The 22,291-nt window shown below is 55.4% G+C and overlaps 1 protein-coding gene across 2 annotated transcripts; it reads left to right on the top strand.

The window, feature by feature from the left end:
• The first annotated feature begins 1,482 nt into the window (after positions 1–1,482).
• TIE1 (tyrosine kinase with immunoglobulin like and EGF like domains 1) lies at positions 1,483–21,116 on the top strand. 2 transcript variants are annotated; one of them, XM_031464963.2, is made up of 24 exons: positions 1,486–1,529; positions 1,722–1,875; positions 4,597–4,914; positions 4,996–5,106; positions 6,582–6,737; positions 6,885–7,016; positions 7,159–7,299; positions 7,509–7,637; positions 8,427–8,572; positions 8,785–8,929; positions 11,278–11,436; positions 11,624–11,761; positions 11,960–12,256; positions 12,830–13,120; positions 13,460–13,650; positions 15,977–16,187; positions 16,354–16,464; positions 16,677–16,867; positions 17,882–17,995; positions 18,107–18,177; positions 19,296–19,336; positions 19,428–19,524; positions 19,608–19,707; positions 20,653–21,116. In XM_031464963.2, the coding sequence occupies exons 2-24, from the start codon at positions 1,818–1,820 to the stop codon at positions 20,722–20,724; spliced, it is 3,420 nt and encodes a 1,139-aa protein (XP_031320823.2). In that variant the 5' UTR covers positions 1,486–1,529; positions 1,722–1,817; the 3' UTR covers positions 20,725–21,116. The 2 variants fall into 2 exon arrangements, 1 of the variants encoding a protein (XP_031320823.2); XR_004140741.2 differs by lacking the exons at positions 19,608–19,707; positions 20,653–21,116 and having other exon boundaries at positions 1,483–1,529; positions 17,893–17,995.
• The last annotated feature ends 1,175 nt before the right edge of the window (positions 21,117–22,291 follow it).

The following is a 22,291-nucleotide window of genomic DNA, read 5'->3' as shown; positions in this document are numbered from 1 at the left end:
GAGGGCAGAGGGGCCTGTGGTCTTTGTCACTATAGTGTTACAGGGTCTTAAACTTTATTTGGAGCAGTATCTGTCATTTTCTAGAACAGATGCTGTCCAAGTGCTCTCCCTACATGTGCAAAATGACATCAGGCCCACCAGGTGTTCCCAGAACCAAGGGGCCGGTTCCACAAAAGTGGCCTCTGCCTACAACCCCGCCAGACAAACTGCCCCAGCATTTCCCAGCTCCTTTCTCATGTCAGAGTCAAAGGTCTTGGCACCAAGATGAGCTGAAGACTAAGGTATCAACCACCTGACTCCCACCTGAGTCGTGTCCACAGAAAGGTCTTCCCAGCCTCACGCTGAGAAACGGGGTGTCTGTGGGCCTATCTTGTGGGGGTGGGGTGGGGCGGGGGTCTTCTCTGATCCGTTTTTCATGCCACAACAGGAGTTAAAATCTCCCCTGGGACTTCTCAGAGATTTTCAGAAGAGCCCCAGACCTCCATCAGCTCAACCAGGCTGTAGGAGCCCAGCTTCCCCAGAATAGAGAACTAGAACCTGGTGGGTCTAGAGGAGAGTCCAGACTTCACCAAAGAACAGGCTCTGGGAAGATGTCCCAGCCCCAAAGGGAGGGCTTGGACTCCCAAGACAGTCACCTGAGCTGCCACCAAGTCTCACCCCACCCCCACCACTCCATTCCAGACCAGGGGAGCCACAGGTCTCACCAGCGAGCCCTGGCCAGCTGCCGGCTCCAACTGCTCCCTGCAAGGACAGACCCCCGCACAGGCGTTCCAGACCCATGGGCCATGTTCTACTCTGGGAACTGCCAGTGAGAGACAAGCGGCACAGCAGAGGCAAGATGAACCGAGCCTTTGAGCTTCTGTCAAGGGGCTGGGACTGCTCCCAGGCTGTTGTCAGCCCTCAAGAGTGTGCACGCTCCCTGGGTGGACCTTCCGCTGCCCCGGTGCCCAGGGATAATGACCACAGGTGACAATGCACTAAAGTCTCTGTTAGTGGCTTAAGCTAAGGACTGTAAACAAAAGAGACTCACTTCCTTTGCGTTCCCTTGGGTCTGCTTAGTGTGAGCCCTTGAGGAGCAACTAAGCCAGAAGTTCAAGTCCCAGCCTCGCCATGACCTCAGAGAACCCTCAGGCACTGCAGGCCTCAGTTTTCCCATCTGTGAAATGAGTTACACACGATTGAATCAAAGGGTGTTTCTGGGTGTGAGTTTTTTTGTTCCTTTGTGTACATTGCTGGGCCCACAAGGATCCTTATGTTACATACATGAACTGCTCTCTAGGACATGCATGTAACCATGTCCTGGGGCGCAGTTCATGTATGTAACAAAAGGATCCTTGGGGCGCACACATGAGGAATTGTGTGTACATGCTGGGGGAGGGCAGACCCCAGAACAATATCCTCCCCCCATCCCATCTCAATAGGAGGAAGCCACTGGCTTCCTCCCTTTCCTGCCTCCTGCCTCCTGTGCACTGGCAAGACTGAGGACCACAGGGAGAAGAGGCGAAGGGAAACAGTCCAACAGTCCCCAGGTCTGTCCTTGCCACAACCCTCCCCCCACCTCCAGTGATCCCACTCCTGGGCCTTCCAGGCCACACCCATCCCCAGCCTCGTGGGGGCCGGGCTAGGGGGGCCTAGAGGCCTAGAAGCAGGATAAGGCCTCCCCACCCCTCTCCCCTGCCCCCCCTCCCACTCAAGCTAACTCATTTCCTCTTCCTCCCCAGAACCAACACACACTGACAGCACAGGCTGAGAAGCCAGACCCAGAGCGACTGACCGTGGGCCTACGTGTCCTGGCTGGCCTGGTCAGCCGCTGGAGTATGGTCTGGCTGGGGCCTCCTTTGCTGCTCTCCATCTTCTTCCTGGCTTCTCATGTTGGTAAGTCTCCCCACGCCCCGGCCCCCCTGACCTCATGGCCTTGACTTTCCCCCCGCCCCCAGGAAACCCTATCAACATTGCCATCAACTTCATCCACACCCTGACCCACTAGAAAGTGGGATCTGGGCCCGGAAAACCCAGGCAGGCACTAGGGATTGGGGGAGGGGAGGGAAGGAGTCCTTGACTGTGTTGAATTTTAACATCAGTGGGGAGAAGCTGGGCCCCTGGGCCCCACGAGGTTTTCATTGGAGGCTCCTATGGCCAGTGTGTGGGACTCACTCAGTTATTCATTTGACAGACATTGAGCAAGCACCAACAATATTCCAGGAGCTGTGCTAAGTGGAGGGCCATTGGTTGAGAGGCAGACAGCCTCTAGATCCTTACGATAGATTAAGTGATGCCGACTTCCTATGGCTGTTAGGGGTTTACATGGGGTAATTTACACAAAGCACTTGGTAAGGGCCTCTGAATAACCGATTCCTTCACTAACCTGCCCAAGAGGATTAAAACACAAATGCTTCCTTTGAGTGGTTCATGGTCTACTGGAGGGGCACGGGACACGGGATGAGGACTGAACAGATAGACACAAGGAGCTCCATCCAGAGGAGCACTGAGTAGTCAGCTTACTCTGCTTCAGGGTAATAGATGGAAAGGGAGTTGGGAGAGACTCCACTAAGAGGGATGGTCTTCATTCCAGGCAGCCAGAACAATAGATGCAAGTCTCCGAGGCACAGAAGTGCACAGGAGAGAAAGTTCCTGAAGGGGCCGCAGCAGGTGGGGTGGTGTGAGCAGCAAGGGGGCTCAAAAACAAGCACTGCATCCTGAGGGCAATGGGGAGCCATGAGAGGTGATAGTCCAAGAGACACAAGGTCTTCGATGGATTCATTTGGAGAATGAATTGAGGAAGGAGGGATGTGGCTGTCAGGATGGTCCCAGGGAGTAAGGATGAGCATTTACAAGGGTGGGCTTGGAGATGGGGATGAAGTCAAAATGCTTTGAGGAAAGAGAGTTTGCAGAATTCTTTGTGACTGATTGGGGCAGCCAGCATAATGCTTCATCGTGTGGACTTTACAGAGTCAGAAAACCTGGCTGTACCAGTTACTAATCTTATATGACCTTGGGCATATAAGTTATTTCTCTGAACCTTCCATTCACTGGCTATGAAATTAAGATAATAACACCCACCTCCCGGGATAGTTGGGATGATAAAATGAGAGAACATAAGTAAAGTACCTGGCATATAACTGACCTCCAATAAACATTAATTATGACAGCAAGAGTATGAGATGACTTTGGAGTTTGTATCTTGGGTGGTTTTTGCCGTATGCTGAGACAGGGCACACAGGAGAGGAGCAGGTTTGGGGAGAACTGATGGAAATGCAGGCCTGAGCTGAAAGCCCGGGTAGGAGGCGAATTTGCTAGAGGAAGTCTGGAAAATAATCATTACCCACCTATGTGAATGGAAAGACCTCAAATTCTGGAGGGTGTGAGCATCCAACGGAAAACAGGTGCTCAGCACACAACAGGTAGTCAGCTAATGCTACCTTCATTTACTCATGGCCGGCTCTCAAAGAGCATCGACTGATAAGCTAAGTAGCATTTAAGCTAACTAACTATTTAGCAGTGAACAGGGACAGAGTAGGAGGGGCTCAGGAAGATGTGGGGTCCCAGGGCTGAGGAGGCTCGCAGAGCTCAGCACAGGCCTGGACCCCAGCTCTACTCAGCCTCTCCCTGCTCCAGCCTCACGCTGGTGCCCCAGCCATGCCGCGCTGAACTTGGACATCCCCTGTCCACACCGTGGTCTTTCTCATTCCACACCTGTACTCAGGATATGTCCTTAGCCTAGAATGGCCATCCTACCACTGACCTCTCCCTGTCCCCATTCCTACCCTTCACTGTACTCTGCTCTGCTCTCCCAGGAGGCACCTCTTCACCCCCTGCCTCCCCCAAGGTAGGTTACATGTCCCTTCTCAGCACACCCTGCACAGTGCCCTGCATTTGACAGGCACATCCATGTCTGTCTCCCCACTGGGACTGGGAGCTCTTTGGAAGACCAAGAGCAAGGATCATCTCCTGTCTCTGTGTGTGTTGGCCCCAAGTCTTCCCCTGGGCCTGCCCTCCCTGCTTCTGGCCTTTTGCTGGACCCAGGGATCTCTTCCTTTCTGCACCCTCACCACCCGGCTACAGAATTCTGCCTCTCTCGCCTTAAATCCTAGCACAGCAAACAAGTCTAGATTTCCAGAGTGTCAGGGAGGGGTCCCACCAAGACACTTCTGTTCTCTGGGGCTCTCCTAGCCTGCACCCTCATGATGAGGGGTGCAGGGGCAGGGCAGTGTGAGCAGCTCCCATTTGCAGAGTGTTGTAGAGACAGGTCAGGAAAGGGAACTGCCAGGAATAAAGTGAGGAAATGGAGACGGAGAGCATAGATCATTCTTTCTTTCCGAAGGCTGGGCTGTCCAGGGAAGCCATCTGGCAGGAGAAGAGAGAGGATGAGGCCAGAGAAGGGGCTTTGTTTTCCTTTTTGTTCTTTTAGGACTAAGCAAGTTGAGGGAAAGGGGGCAGTACATGGGAAAGGGGAAAGGGACAGGAAGGGAGTGGGGTGGCCGTGCCTGATAAGTGCGGAGTCTTGGGGCGGGGGGAGGGGGGGACGAGAGGGGGAGGGCAGGGCAGGGGTGAAGGCGGGACCTCGCCAGCTCAGAGGATGTTGGTGTCTCGTCCTAGGCGCGGCGGTGGACCTGACGCTGTTGGCTGACCTGCGCCTGACCGAGCCCCAGCGCTTCTTCCTGACCTGTGTGTCCGGGGAGGCTGGGGTGGGCAGAGGCTCGGACGCCTGGGGGCCCCCGCTGCTGCTGGAGAAGGACGACCGCATCGTGCGCTCGCCCCGGCCCTGGCAGCCCCTGCACCTGGACCGCAACGGCTCGCGCCAGGTGACACTGCGCGGCTTCTCGCAGCCCTCGGACCTGGTGGGCGTCTTCTCCTGCGTGGGCGGCGCGGGGGCTCGGCGCACGCGCGTCCTCTACGTGCACAACAGCCCCGGGGGTGAGTCTGGCCGCAGCCCGGGTTGGGTAGGGGGAGAGGGGGCTGTCCTGGACCCCTGACCCCGCCCTCCGCCCCCCGCAGCCCACCTGCTCCCAGACAAGGTCACACACACGGTGAACAAGGGCGACACGGCTGTACTTGCCGCCCGCGTGCGCAAGGAGAAGCAGACAGATGTGATCTGGAAAAGCAACGGTGAGAGGGGCATCGAAACTGGGTGGGCAGGTAAACCGGTAGGTCTGACACCCCAACACCTCCATGGCCCTCGGTGGTCCCAGTTTTGGCCCCTGACACACCTGTCACTCCACATACCTGTTACCCGCTCTTGCCAGCCTCCAGAGCACATCCTCTCCCCTGGACCAGGTCTGTAGGAAGCACCTGAATCCATCTCATCTCTAGGTCTGAGCTGTCCTACTGCGCCCAGAGGACCAGCAGCCTCCTGATCAACTACCTCTTTCTCTGTCACCCTCAAATCAGCGCTATGTTAACCCCCAACCTTCGAGTCTCCCTGAGAGTTAGCAGATGCTGTCATATAGCCCACTTGGCAGGGAGCAGCAGTCCCCATGGGACAGAAGAGAGCTGGTAACAAAGACTCAGCACAGGCTAGGGAAGTTTAGCCTCTTCCAGAGATTTGTCCAGACACACTTGTAGGGGCCTGGGCAGACCTGGGGATCTCAGCCCAGCTCTGCCCCAACTCTCGCCCTATCAGGCCCTCTGCCCTCCCCTCCCCAGGAGGAAGCCATTTCTCTCTGCGGCCCCAAAGATTCCTGCCCGCACCCTCAGACCCACAGCCCCTTGGCTGCTTCTTACGTCCCTGGGCTCCTAAAAGGGGAGGATCTTTCTCTTGGGCTGGGGGTTTGCCTCCTGATGTCCAGGCCCCCTGAATTAATGAGAGATGTGGAGAGTCAGGCAGACCCGCGCTCCCCTAGAATCTCTATTCTGTCCTGAGCAAAGAGGCAAGAAGAGATGGTCGGGGACAAGGACCCTAATGTTAGAGTCCACCAGTCCTGGAGGGAGTGGCTCCTGGAAATTAGCCACAAAGAAGAGGGGAAGAACATTCCAGGAGGAGGAGTGACAAGAGCAAAGGCAGGAAGCTCTGAGATACCACGGTGTTTCTAGAACAGATACAGACAATTTAGGAATTCAGGGATGTTCGGAGTCAGGCAGGATGCGGAGAGGTATGGGGCTAGAGGGCTAAGCAGTGGCCAAACTGGTGAAAATGATGTGCTAAGGAGTTGGCTGTTGTCCTGCGGGCAGTGGCGAACTATTGGAGAGCTTAAGCTGGGGAACTATGGAGGAATCTATTGGAAAAGAATCTCATTGGCTGTTGAGTGGAGGATGGGTGGAAAGGGGGACGACTTGGGGCAGAAAGACTGCTTGGAAGGCTGGGAAGCTGGGAGCGGGATGGTGGCAGTGGGCATGGAGGGAAGTGAAGAGCTCTAGGAGATGAGGGGGAGATAGACCAAACAGGACTTGGTTTACTGAGTGACTGGTGGAGCGTAGAGAAGAGGATGCTTCCCAGCTTTCTGGCTTGGGTACTGATACTCTCTGGTAACTTCTCCCAGGTCTGATCACTCTGCATGGCACACGTTGATGTGACGGGTTGAGGTGGGCAAAGGGAGGGGACACTAACTCTCGTGTGGCACTGAGGCCCCAGTTTATGCCCCCAGGATCCTATTTCTACACCCTGGACTGGCACGAGGTCCAGGACAGGCGGTTCTTGCTGCAGCTCCCAAACGTGCAGCCACCCTCAAGCGGCATCTACAGTGCCACCTACCTGGAAGCCAGCCCACTGGGCAGCGCTTTCTTTCGGCTCATCGTGCGAGGTCAGGAGCAGAGGGCAGAGGTGGTGGATGGTGTGGGAAGCTGGGAGCCCAATGGGTACTTCCTGTGGATCCCCAGGGCCACCCCAAGTCCTCAGCACCAGTGGTCAAGAGGGGTGAGAGTCAGCTGCTAAAAGCACTTTCCTGCAGGCTGTGGGGCAGGGCACTGGGGACAAGACTGTACCAAGGAATGCCCAGGCTGCCTTCATGGAGGTGTCTGCCACGACCAGGACGGCGAGTGTGTGTGCCCCCCTGGATTCACTGGTACCCGCTGTGAGCAGGGTAAGGAGGCTGGGCAGTGCTAGGACCTAGACAAAAGAGGATGCCTGGCTGGGGGAAGACTCTTGAACCATGAGGATGCAGCTTGGATACCAAGCAGGTCCTGCACCCTGGGGCCCAGCAGAGCACCCTGCCCTGTTTCTAGCCTGCAGAGAGGGCCGTTTTGGGCAGAGCTGCCAGGAGCAGTGTCCAGGCACATCAGGCTGCCAGGGCCTCACCTTCTGCCTCCCGGACCCCTATGGCTGTTCCTGTGGATCTGGCTGGAGAGGGAGCCAGTGCCAGGAAGGTATGGGCTAGCCCACCCTCTGTGGTCCCTGACCAGACAGCTAGCCACAAGCTCCACCCAGCCCCTTCACTCTGGCCCTGACTTACACACCAATCCCTCCACAGTCCCCTGCTCACTTGACCAGTGCTCTCTCCACCCAGCCTGTCCCCAGCTGTGCCCTCATTATCCCCTGACCTGTGCCCTTCTAAGCACACCCTCTCTGTTCCCAGCCTGTGCTCCAGGCCATTTTGGGGCTGATTGCCGCCTCCAGTGTCAGTGTCAGAATGGTGGCACCTGTGACCGCTTCAGCGGCTGTGTCTGCCCCTCCGGGTGGCATGGAGTGCACTGTGAAAAGTCAGGTATGAGCATCTCTCAAAACAAGTCAACCTTCACCTGACACATCCCCAGGCTGTAAGTCCTGTCCTCAGGGAGCTCATGGTCTAGAAGTTCTCACTACCAGCCTGCATCATCCGTACAGGGGTGGGCAGCAGCCCAGAGTGGGTGGGAGCCCAGAGAAGGCCCTGACCAGCCTGAGAGGGTCAGAGAGGGCTTCTGGGAAGAGGCACCATCTGAGATGGGATATGAAGGACAAGAGGAAGACAGCTCGAGAGAGAGGAAGGTCAAAGGGTGGGGTTTGAGGACTCAGCCTCGAGTACCAGGATGGTGGAGTGGTGGGGGGCTGGAGGAGTGGTCAGAAGAGGTCAAATCTTGGGGCCTTTGAATAGCAGGCTATAGGATTTCCACTCAATATGATAGGCCAGCAGGGAATGGTTGAAGAGGCACAGAGCCGTCAGATTTGTGTTTGAGAGAGGACCACAGCTGCTAAGTGGGGAGTGGGAGCTGGAGAGCCTGGAGGATCTGTAGCAGGGCCCAGAAACCAGCATTCCAGCTGTGAGGCTGGAGGGGTCTTGTCTCGGTGTAGGAGGATGTGAGGATAGGGAGGGAGCAGGAGGTAGACTCAGGAGCAATCAGAGGTGGGCGTGACAGCCCTGGAGGAGTCACATGGGACTGTGCTGGCCTTCAGGCTGGGGTGACTGGGCCACAGGCAGTGCCTGCACCAAGATGCAGGACTCGGGAGGAGGGGTGCCTTGGCAGTCACATGTCTGCCCCCGCAGGGCCTCCAGGATGAGTGTCCCCTCTCTCCCCAGACCGGATCCCCCAGATCCTGGACGTGGTCTCAGAACTGGAGTTCAACTTAGAGACGATGCCCCGGATCAACTGTGCGGCTGCGGGGAACCCCTTCCCAGTCCGGGGCAGCATGGAGCTGCGTAAGCCGGACGGCACAGTGCTCCTGGTCAGCCCCGAGACCCCAACCCGGGCCCCGCCCCTCCAGGCCCCGAGCCCTTGGGGCTTTCTGCAGGCTCTGCCTACAGCTCAAGTGGGGTCAGGCTGATTGCTGAGGGACCGCCATCCAGCCTCTGTCCCCTTATCAGTCTGGACAGACACGTGTGTCTGCTACGTGATGCACATTCTCTGTGGTCTGACCCCTTCCCCTGTCTCTCTCAGTCCACCAAGGCCATTGTGGAGCCAGACAAGACCACAGCCGAGTTCGAGGTGCCCCGCTTGACCCTTGGGGACAGTGGGCTCTGGGAGTGCCGTGTGTCCACATCTGGTGGCCAGGACAGCCGACGCTTCAGGGTCAACGTCAAAGGTCAGTGATGTCCCATGGCCCTGGAGGCTGGATAGCAGGCACAGCAGGCACCAGCCCATGCTGCTCAGACTGGGCATCTAAGGTCATAGCCCAATACCAGGCAGAGAAGAAGGCCTGTTATCAGCCTGAGGCCTGGACTGGACAGTGTCCAGGCTGGAGCACAGCTCAATCTCATTTGGAAAAGGCATCCCATGCCCCAGGAATGGGACACCCTCCAGCCTTGCCCAGGTGATGCTTCCCATCACTGCCTCCCCAAAACCCTGCCCACAGACACACAGTGCCTTTCACTCTGCCTCTGGGATGCTGCCTCCCCCGCCCCGAGTCACACCACAGGTCACTCAGTGCGAGGACAGGGAAGCTCAGAGGGTGACCTGCTCTGTTTCCCAGAGGTGATTCCTGATGAATAAGAGGGAACTGCCAGTGCCCAGGATTGCTCAGAGCAGAGCACCCCCACCCCCGTTTGGTGTCCCTCACCTTCTCCAGCACCATAAGCCTTGACACTCACACTCCCTCCCACCTCTTGGCTCCTCTTTTCCTCCAACCCCGACACCCCCCACTTCCCCTGACATGAGCCTGGACCTCGTACTCATCTTCCTCTTTCTCACTGTCAGACTCTGCTTCCCACCCGCCCCCAACTCTGCAGCCTCCTCCACCCCCAGGAAGTATTAGAGAATGATGTGAGCTGCGCACCCCTTTCTCTTCCCACTCTCCCCAGGCTTTGGACCCAGACAATCTGGCTGTGAATCCTCACCACAAATTCTAGCTCCGTCACATAATAAGCAAGTCACTTAGCTCCTCATAGCTTGCTTCTCACTCTTTAAAATGAGAATATCAGTGCTCCCTCGATAGGGTTGCTGTGAAGATTAAATTAGATGATGCATTTAAGCATTTAGCACAGTGCCTGACACAGGGTACGTGCTCAGTACATGTTGACATTTATTGTTATTATTAGTTAAAATGTCATCTGTTCCCTAGCAACTCCCAGATATGTATGACCTGCAGCCTGGACCCCTCTCCTGGGCTCTAGACCCATTTAGTGGGACCTCCATGTAGTGAAGGTCTGGTTCTGAAGTCAGTGTGGCAGTTACTTGGTATATGACTCAGGGGCCCACTTAGTATCCAGCCACCTCCAGGACATGTAACCCCATGCCTGAGCCACAGGTCCCTGGGCTCTGTAGCGTCCAAGCCGGGCCTTCATCTCCCTCCAGATCAGCACTTCCTCCTGACATGAGTATTCCTGCCTGACACCACTGTTCCTTCTCACCCCCTCAGCTCACACCCCTGCATCCTCCTTGGCCCTCCCCGCCCCTCTTCCAACCATCCACTCTTCTTTGAAAGTCTTCTGGAAAATATTTAGAAGAGGCAAGGGAACCAGTTAAGGTATTAACGCAATAACCTGGAGAGAAAAGCTAAAGCAGAACAGAGGCAGTGACCATGGAGAGAGGAAGCCGAGCAGGAGCGCAAAGGCTGTTGTGGGGTAGAATGGACTGATTTTAGGTGGCCTGGCCAGACAGACCTAGTTCAAACCCTGGCTGTGTGTCCTTAAGCAAGTTGCTCAATGTCTCTGAGCCTGCTTCATCATTTATAACACAGGGGTGAGGAGCCCTGCCTGCAGCTATAAGAATTTGAGACCATGCATGTGAAGCCTCCAGGTAGAGCAGGTGCTTCATTACCTACTACTCTTTTTTTAATTTAGAGAGTGATGAATGGTAGGGGAAGGGCAGAGAGCAGGGTGACGCTGAGATGGGTTTCAGGCCTCTCTGCCTGCCACCACACTGCACAGGGGGGTGCCCTTCCTCAACCCCCCGCCCAAAGCATCTTACCAATAAGTACAAATGTCGTATACATCATTATGAAAATAATATTGCTATGAGATAATAAGCCATATGTGAATATTGTATACAACTTTGTCATTTAAATCCTAAAGTGTTCACCTCCTTTCACATCTATTTGCACTATATTCCTATTTACTAAGTGGGGAGGAGTTTTCTTTATATAGTGTTTCATCGTTAATAAGTCAATACCTGTTCTGTTTCTGGGACGTTCTTTCTGTGCGTTAAAAAATTTCAAAATTAAAAAAAAAAAAAACTGGCCATGCCACTCCCTCACTTAACATCTTTTGGGACACCTTCATGTCCTTATTGCCGAATCCTTACGCCTCCAGCCATCCTCCCTGTGCCCTGGCCACTCTGGTCATCTGTTAGACTTGGTCTCTCCCCAGCCCAGGGGGTCCCCAGATCTAAACGGAGACTAGCAATCTCTTTGATGCCCAGAACACAGAGTCTGCTCCCATTTCTGAGGACTGGGGGTGCTGTCTGGGGCACGCCTCACCCCGAGCCTCCTGGCAGTGCCCCCAGTGCCCCTGACCACCCCTCGGCTCCTGGCCAAGCAGAGCCGCCAGCTCGTTGTCTCCCCGCTGGTCTCCTTCTCTGGGGACGGACCCATCGCCTCCGTCCGCCTGCACTACCGGCCCCAGGATAGCACCATGGCCTGGTCCACCATCGTGGGTGAGTCGGGAGGGAGCCAGGGACAGAGCAGGGTGGCTGGAGCGGGGCGGGGTATCAGGCATTAATGAGGGGAGGAGGAATAGAGAGGGAGGGAGACGTGTAAGGAGAAGAGAGGGGCTGCAGGGAGGGTGGTGGCTTCTGGAAGGAACCGGGGCTGAATGATGTGAGCTGCCCACCCCGCCCCCAGTGGACCCCAGTGAGAACGTGACGTTAATGAACCTGAGGCCGAAGACAGGGTACAGTGTCCGTGTGCAGCTGAGCCGGCCGGGAGAAGGCGGGGAGGGAGCCTGGGGGCCTCCCACCCTCATGACCACAGACTGTCCTGGTGAGAGGCCAAGAGTCACCCCTTTCTGTCCCCCCAGGGGTCACTGTTCTATGCACTCAGGGGCTGTCATGTATTGTCCACCCCAGGGCCCCCTGCCTTTCCCACTGGAGGTTGTTGCACCCTGTCCCCTGGGGACCACTATCCTGTCCAGCTCCAAGGACTCACCGGACAGTTCTGACCCCTGACCTCTGGCCCCAGAGCCCTTGTTGCAGCCATGGCTGGAGGGCTGGCATGTGGAGGGCCCCGACCGTTTGCGAGTGAGCTGGTCCTTACCCTCGGTGCCGGGGCCACTGGTGGGCGATGGTTTCCTGCTGCGCCTGTGGGACGGGGCCCGGGGACAGGAGCGGCGGGAGAACGTCTCGTCCCCCCAGGCCCGCACCGCCCTCCTGACCGGACTCACGCCTGGCACCCACTACCAGCTGGATGTGCGGCTCTACCACTGTACCCTCCTGGGCCCTGCCTCACCCCCCGCACGTGTGCTTCTGCCCCCCAGCGGTATGCTCCGGAAGGGGGTGGTGGGCTCAGTAGGAGGGGGCACAAGGGACACAGGAGCAAGTGAGACCCAAAAGGACATGGGAGGGCATAGGATCCTGGATGGACATGGAGAGAATACAGGACATGAAAACATGGCAGAAGGAGGACCTAGGATGTCAAGCACACATGAACACAGGGAGGATGTGACAGAGGATACGGGATACCAGGAGCATGTGGGCAGAGGAGAGCACAGGGAGGTCGTAGTTCACGTGGAGAACAAGAGTCATGGGGAGGATGTAGGGCCCCAGGAGGACATGGGACTTGGGGGAAAACAGATCTTAGGGGGCACATGGGGGAGACCCAGGGCACTGGGAGGATCTGGACCACCAGGAAGACTTGGGATGTAAGGAGAACCAGGGGAAGCAGAAGCTCAGGGAGAGGAATTCAGCCCCGGAAGGGAGGAGGAGGCTGGCGGGGTGGCTCGCATTCTGGGTTCTGCAGAGCAGGGGACACAGTTAGAGCAGATCTATCCGACCCCACAGCCACGCGGTCTGGCCCCATCTGAGCCCTGCCTTCCCACCCCCATCTCCCCAGGGCCCCCAGCACCCCGACACCTCCATGCCCAGGCCCTTTCAGACTCGGAGATTCAGCTGGTGTGGCAGCGCCCAGAGCCTCCGGCTGGGCCTATATCCAAGTACATCGTGGAGGTGCAGGTGGCTGGGGGCTCAGGAGACCCGCTGTGGATGGACGTGGACAGGCCCGAGGAGACGAGCACCATTGTCCGTGGCCTCAACGCCAGCACGCGCTACCTCTTCCGCGTGCGGGCCAGTGTCCAGGGCCCCGGTGACTGGAGCAACGTGGTAGAGGAGTCCACCTTGGGCAACGGTGAGAGGGCAGGGCCAGGGGGGACTCCTGGGCCCTGGGGTCAGTCTCAGTGCTCTCCCCATCCACGTATCCCCTGCCTTGGAGCTAGAGCATCCTAGGCCCTTCCCAGCAAGTCACTTGAGCCCTGGTACTGGGGACCCTGACTCTTCCTTTCTTATGACCCCTTGACCTAGTGTTGGGAAATCATATCATTCCAGTGACCCACTGGCCCTAGGCCTGGCACCCCGGCTCCCTCCCTGGCACTAGAATCTCTGACCTCTTCCTCTGTGTGACCCCACATTGGCCTCTGAGTTCCCTGACCTGTGCATCCCTATGATCTGCCTCTCTTATTGTGTCCAGGGCTGCAGAGCGAGGGCCCAGTCCAAGAGATCCAGGCGCCTGAAGAGGGCCTGGACCAACAGCTGGTCCTGGCTGTGGTGGGCTCTGTGTCCGCCACCTGCCTCACCATCCTGGCTGCCCTCCTAACCCTGGTGTGCATCCGAAGAAGCTGCCTGCATCGCAGACGCACCTTCACCTACCAGTCGGGATCGGTCAGTCCCCTGTACCCGCCCCAGGGCACGTGTGGGCAGACCCTTTGTGTATGTGTTCCTGTCTATGTACACCCCAGTATTTGCACACAGCAAGTGTGTGTGTGTGCGCACCCACATGCGTGTTTATGTCGTAGGTATAAGGCTACACTCAACCGCACACAAGGGTAGGATATATAATTATCTTTATTTCTCTAGAATTGAACTCAACTTATGAGCTCACTTACACTAGTGGCAAAGTATTTAATACCCCCAGTTCAGAATCACTTGGTTATGTCCATGTTTCACTGTGGTCAGTTCAGGATCCTCCTCCTCCTCACTCGGGCCGATGTAAGCCTAGGAAGCCTGGTGCCACACGGGGAACAGGTGGCCTTCACACTGGCCTCTGTCCCGGCAGGCCCTCCTGGGCTGGGGAGCCAGCCTCCATCTGCAGGCAGCCCTGGCCGATGTCCTCAGCCCTTCTGTGGCCCCCTGCCAATGGGGCACTCACACTGCAAGTTCTTCGTCCCAGCCTCCATCCTTGTGGATCCCAGGGCCTCCTGGGGGAGACTCAGAACTCCCAGGTGCTTCCTTGTACCCTGTGGAGGGCAGCGTATTCTGTGGCCCTTAGACCCGCTGCTATGGCTGTTCTAAAGCCCACCCACAGCTGTTTCTATCGCTCTCGCGTTGAGCTCAACCTGCAGCTTCACCTGTCACTCCTTGAGAGAGGAAACACACACCTCCACTCTTCTTGGCTTCCCTGTAAACCTGAGTTTTCTGTCCTTCTGTGGTCCACGTCCCTCGAGCCGGCAGGCCCACACCAAGGGGGATGGGGGTGGCGGGCACAGGCGCCTCTTCAGGGACCCAGTGTCACCTCCTCTCATCACCTCCTCCCACCTCTCTCCCCTCTGGGATCTTCCCCACTGTTGTCACTTATGATTCAAACTGCGCCCTTGTTCCTCCATGCCTGGGCGCCTTATATTTACAGCCAAGCCTCGGCATTTCAGAAAAAAAAAACCCACAAACCCCTCTTCTCTCTCAAGGGCTGATCCTTGTGATAGAAAGCCTAGTGTCCAAGCTATTGTCTCTGCCATGCCTTTAAAAAAACTCCCTTCAGGGATTCAATCAGCCTCTTTGTTCCAGGCTGCATTGGCCTCCCTCTGAGGTCAGTGCGCACAGAAAGCTGCCACTGCTGTAGTTGGGGGAGGGTTCTGGGAACCACCGTCATAGGAAGGAGGTGGGAAGGCGGCCTGAGTGTGTATATATCCTATCGTACATCAAGATGTATCCCTGCTATACGTGCCTGGGTGCAGAGGGGTGTGTGTGCAGGAATGCACGTGTACCTCCCTGTGATTGCCCCCATGTGTGTAGGCCTGTGTCCCTGACACGTGTGTCCCTCTGCTTGTGTTCCTGTGTGCACATGTCTGTGTGTACCTCTCAAGGATGCCCCTGCATCCTGTCCACCACTAGAACATGTGTGTGCACTCTGGCGTGTGCCTTCAGCTGTCCATGTTTTGTGTGAATCTGTGTGACCCATGTCCTCAGCCCTCACCCGTCAGGCTGGGCTACAGCTCACTTAGGAACCCCTCCCCCCAGGTCGGTCTTAATCCTTCTCCAGTTTGCACACTGGCCGCTCCCGGGGTCCTGTTCGGCTGTGTCCTTTTTCTGCCCAGGAGGCCCAGCTCCTGCTCGGCTGGGGGCAGTGGATGTGCCTCTTTGTTATGCTCTTTCTCTCTTCGGGTCCTAGGGTGTTCTGAGAGCGAGGGTGGCTGCCAGGTGGGTGGACAGGGTGATCTCTGCTTCTGCTGCTGTGAAGAAAACCCCTCCACTGGCTCCCAGCAGCTCCAGGCTTAGCATGGAGCAGGTGCTCAGTAAGTGTACCCTAGCTGACCGCCCAAGGCCGGAACCCTCTCCGCAGCATCCCTGGTGACAGAAAAGCCTGGCTGTAGGATCAGCACAATCCCAGGAAGCTCATTGCTCCCCATCACAGCTCGTTCCATTTTTTTTCTGTTTTAAATGTTAGAAATATCATCCTTTCATTGACTCATGTCATGGCTTCTAGCAGTTTTATCCACTCCTTGTTCTTTCAGAGCCCCACACACCTGATCCCCAGGCTGTGGCCTCTCCATTTCTCTCCTTGGACATGGGTCCACCCGACGGCACACCTGTGCTCCATCTCATAGGATTCTGTCTCAGTATGTGTCCTCTGTCTGTCTGTCAGTCCCTGGCTGGCCACCAGGATGCCCTCTGTCTGGGTCTCTGTCCATTTGTCTGACCACCCTCTGTCTGTGCACCTTATTGCCCCTGGCTCTTTCGTGGACTCTCTGCCCACTTGTCCCATCCTATGAAGGGTGAGGAGACCATCCTGCAGTTCAGCTCGGGCACCTTGACACTGACCCGGCGGCCAAAACCACAGCCCGAGCCCCTGAATTACCCAGTGCTGGAATGGGAGGACATCACCTTTGAGGATCTCATTGGGGAGGGGAACTTCGGCCAGGTCATCCGGGCCATGATCAAGAAGGACGGACTCAAGATGAACGCAGCCATCAAGATGCTGAAAGGTCCGCTGGCAGTGAGCCTTGTCCCAGCCCAGACCCTCTCCTTTGTCCCACAGACCCCAGCACCACCGCCCTCGGCTCCCTCCAGCCACTGATCCCAGCCCTCACCAGCCCATGCCCTTTCTCCAGGCTTATGTCTGACAAAAGTGATACTGGATTCTTTACACAGAGTATGCCTCTGAAAATGACCATCGTGACTTTGCGGGAGAACTGGAAGTTCTTTGCAAATTGGGGCATCACCCCAACATCATCAACCTCTTGGGGGCCTGTGAGAACCGAGGTGAGCCCCCAACTCATCACAGACCCCTTCTTCTAACCCCCAACATCAGCCATCACCTCCATATCCGTAGCTTGTGGGGAGCTTCAGGGCAGCTAAACATCACTACTCATTCTCCTTCGTGCTTTGGGGTCTCTGTCTAGCACCGTGGGGAAACTGCTGCCGCCCCGGGTTGCCTATGTATCAACCGCCACCCTGTGCTCCTCACCTCCCAGGTTACTTGTATATCGCTATTGAATATGCCCCCTATGGGAACCTGCTAGATTTTCTGCGGAAGAGCCGGGTCCTGGAAACTGATCCAGCTTTTGCCCGAGAACATGGAACGGCCTCTACCCTCAGCTCTCGGCAGCTGCTGCGTTTTGCCAGCGATGCTGCCAATGGCATGCAGTACCTGAGTGAGAAGCAGGTGTGTGAGTGTGAGTGTGTGTGTGTGTGTGTGTGTGTGTGTGTGTGTGTGTGTGTGTGTTGGGGGAAGGTGGGCTAGAGGGATGAGGGGAGACCACAGGGATGACTTCAGGAGATAGTCAGCAGGCTCTATTTGGATGTGGAATTGAGAAATAGAGAGGAGAATGTGACCCCGACTTGCTGGCCTGGGTGAGTGGGTGAGAACACAGGACAAGAAGCAGGTCTGGAGAAGGTGTTGCTTTCGAAGCATCCGAGGGATATCTTGGTGGAGGTGTTGGCTTAGCGGTTGTAGATGCCAGCCTAGAACTCAGTAAGGAAGCCTGGGCCAGAAATAACAGTCTGGGAGCTTCACCATAGTGATGCCAGTGGCCAGGGATGGGTGAGACTGACCAGGAGAGGATAGAGGGTGGAGCAGGCAGGGGAGGCCCAAGCCCCAGTTCAAGGACACCCTGCTTGAATGGAAGGAGAGACAGTAGCAGGAGGGGATGTGACATGAGAGGTCCACTTTAAAGTTGGTGAAGTCTTTAATATCTTTGAAAACAGAGGGGAAGGGGCCAAGGCAGAGGGAGGTCTTGGAGGAAGGTGGAGGGCCCAGTGGGGAGGATCTGGAACTCAAGAGAGAAGGTCACTTTGGGCAAGAGAAGGGCCTTTCCACTCTTATCAGTGGGGTGGGGGTGGAAGAGGTCCAGACAGAGGGGAATAGGAAGCATGCAAAGAGGGGAAGGTGCAGTGTGGTCACTGGGGAAAAGCCCACTGTTGTTCCAGGAGAAGGATGCAGCCTGAGCTTGGCTGTGGCCCAGGTCACAAGAAGGAAGGGATAACAGCCAGCACTGTGGTTTTTCTCAGGCAGGAGTTGCTGATCTAGGATGGGGCCTGGGTAGGTGGGAAGAAGAGTAAGGGGCTACTAGAGGCATGAAGGAGCCCACGAAGGCAGCCATGGGGCCGGATCCCTCCCTGGCCCCGCAGTCCAGGGCTCACACATCCCGTCTTCCCTGACTTCTGACCGTGCCTGCAGTTCATCCACAGAGACCTGGCTGCCCGAAATGTGCTCGTCGGAGAGAACCTGGCCTCCAAGATTGCAGACTTTGGCCTTTCTCGGGGAGAGGAGGTTTATGTGAAGAAGACGATGGTAAGTCTCATGCAGTCCTCCTCATCAGGGCCGGTACCTGGCTCTGCCCCCTAGAAGCTGCTAACCAGGCCCTTCCTCCTCACCTGATCCCTTCAACCCACTCTCTCCCAGGGGCGTCTCCCTGTGCGCTGGATGGCCATTGAGTCTCTGAACTACAGCGTCTATACCACCAAGAGCGACGTGTGAGTTTGAGGGTGGGGAAGGGCAGGAGGGTTTGGCCCCCAAGGACGCTTGTAGGTGTAACTGGACACACCTCAGACATGTCTCATATAGTCCAAAGCATGACTTGGCCGTCCCTAGGGTGTGTTCCCGGTGTGACACAAGTGTGACACAGATGTGTCTTGGGTATCAGTTGGCCATGCCCAGCATCTTGGTTGGAAAGTGGGGGCTAGCTGGAAGGAGTTTCATCTTGGAAGGTGTTTCAGGAGAAGGATTGGAGTATGAGTGATTTAGGGCTGGGTTTGACTCAGAGACTGGGGGTAACTTGGAGAGATTTGGGGATGCTGGTAGATAATGCCTGGGTAAATGGAGAGACCACTCAAAGAATGCTTTCACCTTCCTCTCTGACGAGCAGGTCATCTCCACCTGAGGACCTAACCAGAGCATGACCCCCCAAGACGCCCTCTCTGTGCTCCCTCCCCTAGATGACCCCCGCCCCCTCACTCCTACCTTCAGGGAACCTGGCCTGCCCAGTGCTCTGGCCCTGGCTCTGCCCCTTGCCCCCAGCCTTTTGGCCTAGCCTGCCTGGCTCACTGTTCGCCACACCAACACCCCTCTGACCGCTGCGTGTCTACCTCCTGCTTCTGCTCCAAGACCCTCGAGCTTCCCTGCCTCCACTAGAACTCCCACCCTGGTGCTACCTGCCTCTTACCCACACAGATGTTGTTACGATGTAAGAGGCAGCTAAGAGCAAGAACTCTGGAGCCAGACTGCAAGAGTTTGAATCCCAGCTCTGCCACTTACTAGCTTTGTGACCTTGGGCAAGCTAGCTCGCCTCTCAGTGGCTCAGTGTCTCCATCTATAAAATGGGGATAATAATAGTCCCTATATCATAGAGTTGGTGTAGGGTTAAATGAATTAACATATGCATTGAATGATCGGTGCCTGGCCCACAGGAAGTGCACAGTAAAAATGTTGAGCCTGGGAGGGGCTGTGAAGAAGCTTCAATGGAGCAAAGACAACACTGGCCAAGGGCAGACACAAGGAGGGGCTGGGAGGGGCTGACAGCTGGGCTAGGTAGACATTGAGCTGCTGAGCCCCAGGGTCTAGAAAATAATGCAGTGTGTCCTCCTCATTTCAGTTGGTCCTTCGGAGTCCTCCTCTGGGAGATCGTGAGCCTTGGTGAGTCCCTCACCCCATTCCCCTGGTGCCCCCACCTTCGCCCCCACCCCCACCCTAGGCCCTGGCTGAGAGAGCTCTGCCCCTCCTGCAGGGGGCACACCGTACTGCGGCATGACCTGTGCCGAGCTCTACGAGAAGCTGCCCCAGGGCTACCGCATGGAGCAGCCTCGCAACTGTGACGACGAAGTGTGAGTCGCCTCAGCCTTGAGCCCCATGACCCCCGCCACCCCAGGGGGCCCTGACCCTCATCTCAGCGATTTCCCATCTGCAGGTACGAGCTGATGCGGCAGTGCTGGCGGGACCGTCCCTACGAGCGACCCCCCTTTGCCCAGATCGCACTGCAGCTGGGCCGAATGCTGGAAGCCAGGAAGGTGAGGAGCCTGGGGGTGATGGGGGCTGGGCTTACCAAGCTCACAGGGGGCCCCCTCATCGGAGCCAGACTGTGTCCCTGTCCCCACCGCTAGTGGCACCACAGTCTGCCCGGGGCCCTGGGCCACAGCCCCCTCTCCAGCTCTCACTGGGCTGGGCACTTGGCCCCTCTGAACTCTTCCAAGGCTGCTGCTTAACCTCAGCAGCAGATCCTTCCCCCAGGTCCCAGGTCCCAGAATCCCTGCCTGTCCTCCTCTGCTGGGGCCATCAGCCCATTCTCATCTGGGACACCTCTCCTCACCTGGCACAGAGCCAGAGTGGAATAATGCATGAAAGTTCACCTAACCAAGTGGGGGATGGATAAATGAACGGTATAGTAACTGAATGAATGGAATCAGAGGATGGATGAAACAATAATCATATGAATAAATACACAATTAAATAACTGAATCTAATACCCATATCAATAAATTAATTATGAGATAAATGTAAATGAAGAAATACATTAAAATAAATATGCAAAAAGTTCTTCATATGAATTAATGACTAAATACTTGGAAGAATAGTAAACTATCTTAAGAAGGAAGGTATGATCAAATAACCATATATATGGGTAAATTATTAAAAATAGCCTTATGAATAGATAAGTAAATGAATGAATGAATGAATGAATGAATGCATGAGCGAACAATTCATTGAATGAGGGCAGGAAAAAACTCCTGTCCAACAACTGTGATGAGGATCTCTCACCTGCGCCCCCCACCTGTGGTCTGATGACTTTGCTTCTCTGGGCCGGTGAGGACCACCCTTGGCCATGGGGTCATTTTGAGTCTCCAGAACAAATCAGTGTCTCTTCATATACCCCAACCACATGGAAGTCAAGGACCTCCAGGCCAGGGCACCCCCATCCCTGGCCCTCCCCTCCTAAAGTTTGCTCTGCTCCCCAGGCCTACGTGAACATGTCGCTGTTCGAGAACTTCACGTACGCAGGCATCGACGCCACCGCTGAGGAGGCCTGAGCTGCCATCCAGCCAGAACCTGGCTCTGCTGGCCAGAGCAAACTCAGCTCTCCAACCTGTGACTTCTGATCCTTGCAGCCTGAGCTGCCTCAAGGAATTGCTTTTTAACTTAAGGAAGAAAAAAGGGGAATCAAGGGATGGGGTGGGCTTAGGGGAGTTGGATCCTCATCGTTTGCTGTTGCTCCCAGTGCCTCCTACATTACTGACAGCTGCCCTCATATCCTTCCTTCCAGTTGGGCTGCTCCACATGTGTGCTCTTCTGTTCCCTGCACTCAAACCCCGGCTTCAGCTCCTCCACCCGAGCCAGCACTCACACCAGTAGCATGCCCTGTTCAGTTCCTCCCCTCTCCCTGCCTTGTAATCAGAAGAAATAAATGCTCTAAGAAGCTCCATTCCATGTCTGCCTATTACCTCTGATCAATCCCAGGGAAAAGTTAAACCAAAGAAGGAAAAACTAGACTTTCCAGGAAAAGAAATTAAACTAGTTATATTGTCATTATTCCAAGCCCTCTACTGGGGTTGCCTCTCCATGATGGGAGATGTTCTGAAAGACCCACTTTACACATATATGGCCCCACATCTCTGTTACAATGAGAAGTCCAATTTGCCCCTGGTCTCTTCCCTGCTTGGCAGCCTCTATCATCAATATGTCTCCCTAAGTAGCTGCCAGCCTGGGATTCTTTGCTCTGTCCAAAAAAGTCATCCCAGGATTGGCTCTAGCCCAGCCATAGCTCAAACTGATTCTGGTCTGTTTTGAGCCCCAACTTCCTTACATCTCTAGGCAGACTTCCCTGACTTGGTAGCCACCTTACTTCTTGGCTTGTGGGCCCCAGAAGAAGAAGGCAGAGGTTACTTCCAGATTCAGCCAGCCACAGTAGGATCGCTTTGCCTTCCTCAGGGTCTTCATAATGTTCGGGGAGATGCTCCCTGTCCTGAAAGCTAGTCCCACATCACTATTCCCTGTTCTGTGGTCTTCAGGTTTGCCCATCCTTCGAATTTGTCACTGCCGGCCTCAGATTTCTCTCCCACTGGTTCTTAAGGAACAAGACTTGTTTTGCTTCACTTTTTTTTTTCAGTTAATCAGATAAAACCAAAGGAGACATGCCATGGTATGGCATTGTGGTTAAGAGCTTAGATTCTAAAATCACGTGGACCCATGTCCAAGTCCCTGTTTTATCACTTACTATTTCTGTAACCTCGGTCACATCACTTAACCTCTCTGAGTTTCAGTTTTCCCTTCTGAGAAAATGGGGTTAATAATAGTTACCTCACTGCTGTTAGCACTAGATGAGACAATATTTAGTCTCAGTTTAGGCAGGAACATTTTTCACAGTACTGGGACTTGGACATAATAAGTGTTCATTAAGTGTACATCATTACATACAAATGCAAGAAATTGGAGGGTGGGGTGGTGATGATCGGAATCTGTACTCCAGAAAGACTTGAATGGTTATTTAGAGTGTGGAACTGAATCTAAGAAGAAATTAACTGGATTAAATGGGTAGCTGTACAGGATGGGGGAGATGAGATTTGCTAGAATGAAATTTTATTTCAGATCCGCTGCAGG

This window comes from Camelus dromedarius, chromosome 14 (assembly GCF_036321535.1).
Source record: "Camelus dromedarius isolate mCamDro1 chromosome 14, mCamDro1.pat, whole genome shotgun sequence".
Lineage (NCBI taxonomy): Eukaryota > Metazoa > Chordata > Mammalia > Artiodactyla > Camelidae > Camelus > Camelus dromedarius.
This window is presented reverse-complemented; position numbering and strand designations above follow the sequence as displayed.

What these genes read in the sequence shown, in the direction of transcription:
- TIE1 (XM_031464963.2), top strand. Translation starts at nt 1,818, where the DNA reads ATGGTCTGGCTGGGGCCTCCTTTGCTGCTCTCCATCTTCTTCCTGGCT. An exon ending in TGTGCTTCTGCCCCCCAGCG is followed by an intron (nt 12,257 to 12,829) that starts GTATGCTCCGGA and finishes CCATCTCCCCAG; the next exon opens with GGCCCCCAGCACCCCGACAC. An exon ending in TATACCACCAAGAGCGACGT is followed by an intron (nt 18,178 to 19,295) that starts GTGAGTTTGAGG and finishes TCCTCATTTCAG; the next exon opens with TTGGTCCTTCGGAGTCCTCC.